Raw genomic sequence first — 8700 nt, forward strand, 5'->3', positions numbered from 1 at the left:
AGACGTAATTTCCTCCGTTTAACAATGGGATGTTTAACTTGAAACTTTCTTGTGCTATCTTGTCTTGCCACGCGGTTCCGATGCTTTCAAACTATTTCTTTTAATTTTGTCACTATCGTCACTGGGCCCATAACCTGATGGATTTAGTGGAGAAAGACAATGACGACGGCAGCGTTTTATACACAGTAATAAAGCTTTTTATTAGAAATAGTACACGGATTAAAATGTGATGCGTGACAATATGCCTCTGCGCGGTACTTTTCGTGGGAACTAACGAGAGATAGACGGACGAGACCTAGAACTTTTTCCCTATATCGTGCCTATAGTTTCTTAATGAACATGGATAGGGCATCCTTCCGCTGGACAAACAATACGCGGCGCAGCAGCGCCCCTCGTGCCACTGCATGACACTACTCTCCGGGCTTTAAGTGCATTAAGCAATGAAAACGTCTAAGCGTCTATTCCAACACTTAGTAAATCTAAGGCATCCTTAATAACACCTTGTAAGGCCCTTGTTAGTTTTCCATAACAAAATCTTACTCAGTAAGTTTAAGGCATCCTTAATAACACTTTATAAGGCCCTCATGTGGTAATATTAAGGTAGCTCTTTTTATGGCATCCTTATTAAATTTTCATCGGATCCTTATGCTACATAAGGATTTCCCTAACTATTTTCTACTCGGGTTATTTTGCATTGCAAATTTTACATACTGTCAATCTGCATATTTCACGAATAATCGCGTTTTATCATTTTTTTCACTACTCTAGATCAACGTAGATGGTTTAGTTCTGTAATTGCTATTAGTTTATAGTACTCATTTTTTCTAAGTTTGCACAATTATATAGCATCAATAATAATTACTTAATTAATTCGTTTACATTAAGTTAAACACCTTGTAGTTGTGTATGTTTAACTATAAGTCTTAATTCAGTATTAATCTAGCTTTTAAGTGTAATTACTTATGTTATACAATCGTTACTATTTTAACTATCTTTTCAGCTATTAATTTATTAACTCTTAACCATCTGCGAGCAATAATTTATTTACTCGATCTACACTTTATTTATGCGTTGTATTCTTTGTAATTTACGTACGTTATTTGCTGAAATGTGGTGGTCTGTCTTTAACAAATTATTAGTCTCTCATTGATGCCATTTATTAATTTAATTTGCTTCGTATGCTGCCTTGCTGTCTAGTATCTGTAAATGATATCTTGTTTATTGTAGTTTTCACTAATTAATATTGAACCAGATGGATATTTAATTCTTCTTCTTTTTCTTAATTTTTTTTGAGTTGCTAACTGCTTCTTATTATTATTATATTTTGCGTTATTGCAACTTAACGGACATTATTGCAACCGGCGTACTGATTTCTTAAACAGATTCGAAGCAGCATATGTTAAAATTTATATAAGAAACATCTGCTTCGATTTCTGTTAATTTTCAAAAATTTTCTTATAGTCCTGTTTAACATAATAATGCATAAATGAATACATGTTATAATAATTTGGCATATATTTCAGAAAATTATAGTCTTATGTTGGTTCCTTATTACCGCTTGCTGTGGTTTCATATTATACGCTCTTTATGAGCGACAAATGGTCATTCTATTTGCTGCTATTTCCATTGCTCTAGTCAGATTAATTTTAGAAGTACTTTTAGCAGGGATATTTATATATACAATTAAACAAAAAGGTTTGTTTATTTATTATTATACAATTACAACTTATCAAATATTTTTGTTATAAAGTGACATATCATACTTATAAATAACGTTATATTTTAAAAAGATGTTCTAATTGATAGTATAATAACTTTGTTACAGACATTATTTATCAATTCTTCTCGTTTAAGATGTGGGTCCCTTTTAGCAGACTTTCATATTGTGCTTATCTTATACATCCTGTCATCATTCGATTTGTTAATCTCCACAGTGAAACAGCAATTCATCCTGAAATTTTCTCTTTAGTAAATAAACGAACAATTAAAATTTCAACACAGTAAAGGAATATATTAACAAAATGTACTTATGTCTTTCTTATTTTTATTTTCAGTTTGTTATGGGCGTAGGTTACATTGTAATCAGTTACTTTTATGCTTACATATTATATGTTACAATTGAGATACCCTATATATTATTAATGCGAATGTTTATTCAATCCCGCAATGCAAACAAATGTGAAAAGCATGAAAAGAAAAAATCTTAAAATTTTTAATATATACATGTTGTACATTTATATATAATAATATGTAATTATGTATACTTATGTGTATCTATATGTAATATTATATTAAATTATATTAAGAGATGCTGTAGTGTGTTAATTAAAAACACATAGCAGAATAAGTTACCGTTTTTATTAAAAATGTTAGATAATATTATCTAAAATAATTGTATCATTATTATAATTGTTGAGTACTTACGTAATGTTGAACGAACCCTGCCTCCATTTCAGTTAGGGACAGATTACTAGTCTAGTTAATTTTTCTAGTCCTTGCGACATCTAGTCTAAGCATAGGCGTCACTTCCGTTCTTGGCTACCGACACTAGGACACAGTTAGTAACAGTGATATATATCCACACAAACTTGCATAAGCGCATAAGCATATACATAAGAAAATTGATTGGTCTACAAGCACTTACATAAGAAAGTAGACCAATCGAATTTCTTATGCATATGCTTATGCGCTTATGCAAGTTTGTGTGGATATACCATGAGTCTCACGAGGAAGGTCGTCGAGGAAAGATCAAATAAATTTGTATTACTCAGAAATTTGGTGCAAGTTATTTTTTATCCCGAGGAAGTAATAGCGTCCACATACGCACATGACACGAGTCACAAGTAATCGCGAGCACAATTAAGCTGTATATCACAAAACATTGGTCCTTCGAGCCGGATACATTGGAGATATCAAGGTTTAAAACGATCTCTCACGCACGTGTGTGCGGGCTGTACGTCGCGCGACGCAGCATCACATCACGCTTAGAAGTGCAAATCAGAGCAGTGTATTGTGGAACTCGTTTAAGCATCATATTCATCGCACTATTAGAATCGTTCTTCTCATTGGGCGAGCTCTTATCCTCTGCGAGCGGTCCGGCGTGGCTAGCCACCCATAGTCACTTGAAATCACATCGCATTATTCGAGGCGGCCATATTGTCTTGCCAGTAGTACCACGTGCTATCCTGCGCATCCGGGCCCATTACGCTGGAAGCAAGGGGCGCCACCGTGTTCACAAAATCATCGAAAAAGGTCATCTGTCAAGGCAAGCGCACGGAAGGCGATCCCGGACGTCGAACACTGGAACACATCATCATCGAGGCAACGGAGCTTCGAAAGAGGTGGTATACCACAAAAAATCTGTCGCGTTGCATTTTTGTTTATTAATTACACGTAAGTTAGCAATTTTGTCGTTGTACAATACATCAAAATGAACCTATCGGAGAATGAAGCAAAAACAAAACGAAAAACGATCAAGGCCGCGGCTACTAGACTTAAAAGTTATATTGAGTCACTTCAATCCGAACGGGCCACGAAATTTGAGTTAGCTGAGCGTAAAGACAAATTTGCGAATTATTCAATCAATTTGACGAAATACAATCGCAAATCGAATACCAGATGCCAGATACCGAAGCAAACGCGGAGAATCATTCCGAAAAGCGCGCGCGACTTGAAGAGGCATATTTCTACGTCATGTCCTTATACGAACAGCGTATCGATTTGATCGAATAGCAATCGCGGGCTGCTTCTCAATCAAACAGTAATAACGACTATCGTCAAACAAATCAAGACAATGCAGATAATTCTCAAGTTCGGTTACAAAAAATTGAATTGCCCAGTTTTTCGGGATCATATGAAGATTGGTATACGTTTCACGATTTGTTTCCAAAACTTATTCATACGAACGATAAATTATCTTTCACTCAAAAATTTCATTACTTACGCTCGTCGTTAAAGGGCAAGGCGGAGGAAATTGTCAAATCATTTGATATCACGGCGGATAATTATGAAGAGGCTTGGCAATTATTGAACAAACGTTTCGATAACAAAAGGCGTATAATACAAACCCATGTTAAGGCTATATTCGAGATTGTTCCAATATATAAGGAAAATTGCACGGCATTGCGCAATCTGCTTGATAGCATTCTTAAACATTACAGAGCCCTTAAGGCTCTGCAAAGGCCGGTTGAGATATGGGATGACGTGATAATTCATTTAACATTAACTAAAATCGATTCTGTTACGGCAAAGAAATGGGAAATGAGTCGCGATGACTCGACCATACCTACATTCAAACAGCTCACTAATTTTTTATCAAAGAGATGTTAGGCTTTAAAAACGTTTTCCAGTAAATCATCAACGAACCGTATGAATTCTGACGCGTCGAATAGCACCCAGAAGGCCAAAAGTCCTAGCGCGCATGTTACCACGTCGAATCAATCTTGTATACATTGCAAAAACAAGCACTTTCTATTTCAGTATGAATCATTTCGTAAACTTACCCCCGAAAAACATTTTGAGGTTGTTAAAAACGCTCACATGTGTTAACTGTTTGAAGTCGGGACAACATCAAGCGAAAAATTATACGGCGAGCTCTTGTCGTAAATGCGGGAAGTCGCATAACTCGTTACATTTTGAAACGGCAAAGGCCGATGATTCAAAACATAAAAGTCAAGCAGTCGTTAACTCATCTAATCCAGCAAACGCACTTTCGACGGGTTTTCTATTACCCGTGGCTACTCAATGCAGCCAAATTAGCAATGCCTCCAAGATATTTCTCTCGACAGCCATTATAGTCATACACGTCAACTATGGAGTTGACGTGTATGACTATAAGGGAGAGCTTCACGGTTATAGAATATTGTTGGATAGCGGTTTTCAATTAAACTTTGTTACAGAGCATTTCTTGAACAAAGTTCGGCTTGATAGTCGTGAGCTACACATGTCAATTTCTGGAATAGCAAAGGGAACATTTGAAACAAAGAAAATAGTCGAAATTACATTTCGATTGGGCGTAAACGCATATATTGGCAAAATTGAATGCATAGTTCTCCCCAAAATCACGCAAAACTTGCCACAAGAATTCTCTTCCGTTTCGGAATTTAAAATTCCATCAAATATAATACTCGCTGATCCCAACTTCAACATCCCGAATGAAATCAACATGTTCATAGGCGCTCAATTGTTCTGGCAACTTATCTGTGTTGGACAGATCAAGGCGTGTACAGTGCATCCTACTCTGCAAAAAACTAAATTAGGGTGGATTATTTCCGCCGCGGCGTGTAACTCCTCAGACCAAGCAACAACAGCCGTATGTCATGTCACGGCAATCGACAAATTGAACAAAGCCATTTTTAAGTTTTGGGAAATCGAGCACAACATCCCCCTTGGAAGTCCATCGCGCTATACGCCCAATGAACGAGCTTGTGAAGAGCATTTCTAACAAAATGTCCGTCGTAATCATGAAGGTCGATTTAGTTAAAGTTAAATTGCCAATAATCGATGAAAAATTCCAACAGTTAGGTGAATCTAGAGAAATCACAATGGACAGAATTCAGTCTGGAAAAACGTTTGTTCGCGCAACCCGAGATTTATTCACAATATCAAAAGTTTATGCGGAAATACATTGAACTAAATCATATGCATGAAGTTAAAGAAACTGAAATCAATTCACAATTCGCGTACTATTTGCCACATCACGCCGTCATAAAGGAAAGCAGTACTATTTGCCACGACAAAATTAAGGATGGTTTTTGACGCCTCGTGCAAGAGCGCGACGGGGATATCGTTGAATGACACGCTATTGGTTGGTCCTACCATCCAAGAGGACTTATTTTCCATCTTATCACGCTTTCATACGTTTCAATACGCAATGACTGCCGACATCACTAAGATGTATAGGCAGGTTCTTGTTGATAAATCTCAAAGGTCTCTACAACGAATATTTTGGCGCAAATCCTAACAGGAAAGGTTAAAAACGTTTGAACTTTTGATACTCACGTACGGCACTGCATCGGCATCATTCTTGGCTATTAGAACAATCCGTAAACTCGCCGGAGACGAGGCGAATTCACTTCCCATTGGAACAAAAACGGCCTTACGGGATTTTTACGTTGACGACCTAATTACAGGCGCGTTGACCTTGTAGGAGGCGTTAAAAATCAAACAACAGACTTTGAATTGGTCAGGCAGGATGGATTCCAATTAACGAAATGGTCTTCTAATGATTCTTTCTTGAAAGATGACGATCCAGGGAGAAACGCGAGATCGGCTAGACATCGAGCAGACGTTTATCAGACGCATCTAAAATACATCAATAGATACATCTAGATAGACGTCAAAGTAATTTTTTTTAGACGCGTATAATAGACGTCTAATAGACGTTCTGCAATCTTATTATAGAATTCTAATAGGCGTTCTGCGTAACTGTATTATAGATGTATAATATATCTACACTCCTTTACAAGGAGAGAATTTTTTCGTAGAATTTATTTTCAAAATCAGTGGTAGTCATAGGACAACGCAAACTTCAAAGAATTTTTTACTATATTTTTAGTAAAATTTGATAAAATTTTACTAAAATTTAACCAAAACATTTTACATTGCAGAATAGTTTAAATAGATTTTACTAAAATTTTACTAAATTTTACTAAAGACATAGTAAAATTCTTCGAAGTCCGTGTTGTTCCATGATTACCATAATTTTGAAAGTAAATTCTAAGAAAAAATTCCCAGCAAACATAGAACATTCTTCAACACAAGCTTTCAGAACAAGCTTCCAACCACAAAAAAGGTTAAAAAACGCTACAAGAGAACACGCGCAAATATTTTCACGAGCTTAGATATCATACAGATATATTATATATATATATATACGCTCGTAAAAATCTTCGCCGACGCACAACGAGAACGCCTGGACGAACGCACTCCCGACCGCAGAAAGGTTGGGCATTCACGACAAGAGAACACGCAGACGACCGATCATGTCGTACGCTGGATCGAAATTCGATCAAGAATCAAGATGTCGGCCACTCGAGCTAGCGGGAACATGTGTCCCGGTGGCTGATTTGTAATGCAAATATCATTATGTTCACGAGTGAGCTGGATCACATACACAGATCTCGACGCACAACGATCGCGGAAAAAGACTAATCAGACACAATAAAAGAACGCAAGCGGCAAGCGATCGGTCATACGTACGCTTGATGATAAAAATCCAACGTCAAGACGCCGGAAAGCGAGAAGACGAAAGTCCCACGTACGCGACACGGATCACACGTATGCAAACACGTCGAGCGTCGAAAGCGTCAAACGTGCGCACAGCACTTTTGCACAGAATTAAATACATAATTAATAGATATAATTTTTTACATGAAAGTAATTTATTTTTTAATTAATTTTAATTAATGTTAATAAAATTAATTTATTTTTAATAATTAAATAAAATTAATAAAAAAATAAATTACTCCCATGCAGAGTAATAAAAATTCAAATTAAAAAATGCATTTTGTTTATTAATTTTTAAGAAGTAATTATTTCTTTACTAATTAATTATTTAAAAAAGTAATCTAAAATGAAAAAGATCAGACTAATTATTCAGAAAGTAATGCGTAATAAAAAAAACGCATTGATTATTTAAAAAGTAATGCGTAACCCAGACAGCACACAATATTTATGATAAATATTTATAAATATTTATTTTTATTTATTTTTTAAATATATTATAAATATTTTATACATATTTTATATAAGTGAGTCCCAAATGCGCACAGATTGAAACGGACACCACCAATTAAATTCAATAATTTTATTCTAACTCTAACTAACTCAGCAATCTGATTGGTGGTGTCCGGTTTGGATCTGTGCGTATTTAGGACGCTCCCTATTATATACATACATAAAGAAAAGATTTTTATTCAACATATTATTAAAATATGGACTACATATTTTATACAATATTTATGGTAAATAAAAAATAAAGATTTGTAGTAATATTTTGTAAATATTTATAAATATTTTATAAATATTTTTATAATATTTATGATAAATCTTTACGATCTGTCAAATCTAAGACCACAAAAATATTTATAAAATATTTACGTTAATATTTAAAAAACATTCAAGTAAATATTATAAATATTTTGTAAATATTTTATAAACATTGTGTGCTGTCTGGGAATGAATAAAATTGCATTAATCATTTAAAAAGTAATGCGACGTCTTTTCAAAATTATTGTGTTATTCACTTACAAGGGGACCTTACGGGTCATGGAACACCGATTTTTTTTATACTTATAGGATTTGAAGATCAGTACCCGGACTTCAATTTCCTAAAGCAGTACGATGCGCTTCTCAAAAATACTCGAGAAAATCGATTTTGAAGATTTCCGATATTTGTAAGTACAGAAAATTTTAACCTATTGTCAGAGCCGCTTGTAGCCGAGCGCACAGAGCTCTAGTTTTGTAAGCGCGGAGTCGCTGGTTCGATTCTCGCTCTGGCCTCAATTTTTTTTCATAAGTTAATAAAGTTTTTTTTTTAATCCTATATCTTAACATTTATCAAATTGAAATGCTAATTAATTATTAAATATTAATTCGTTATTTTTTAAATAAAAATTAACATTTTTTTATTTTTAATTACTACTTGATTGAAAATGCGAATATTTATAATAAATTAAAATTTGGTACAAAAAATGAAAA

General features: G+C 34.7%; 1 protein-coding gene across 1 annotated transcript; it reads left to right on the plus strand.

Annotated features, from left to right (window-relative positions):
* Positions 1 to 1286: 1286 nt before the first annotated feature.
* LOC118646514 lies at positions 1287 to 5443 on the plus strand. The gene is made up of 3 exons (XM_036289588.1): positions 1287 to 1695; positions 1826 to 1968; positions 2055 to 5443. Exon 3 carries the CDS (start codon positions 4421 to 4423, stop codon positions 5441 to 5443), a length of 1023 nt encoding a protein of 340 aa, XP_036145481.1. The 5' UTR covers positions 1287 to 1695; positions 1826 to 1968; positions 2055 to 4420.
* The last annotated feature ends 3257 nt before the right edge of the window (positions 5444 to 8700 follow it).

Source organism: Monomorium pharaonis, chromosome 7 (genome assembly GCF_013373865.1).
Source record: "Monomorium pharaonis isolate MP-MQ-018 chromosome 7, ASM1337386v2, whole genome shotgun sequence".
Lineage (NCBI taxonomy): Eukaryota > Metazoa > Arthropoda > Insecta > Hymenoptera > Formicidae > Monomorium > Monomorium pharaonis.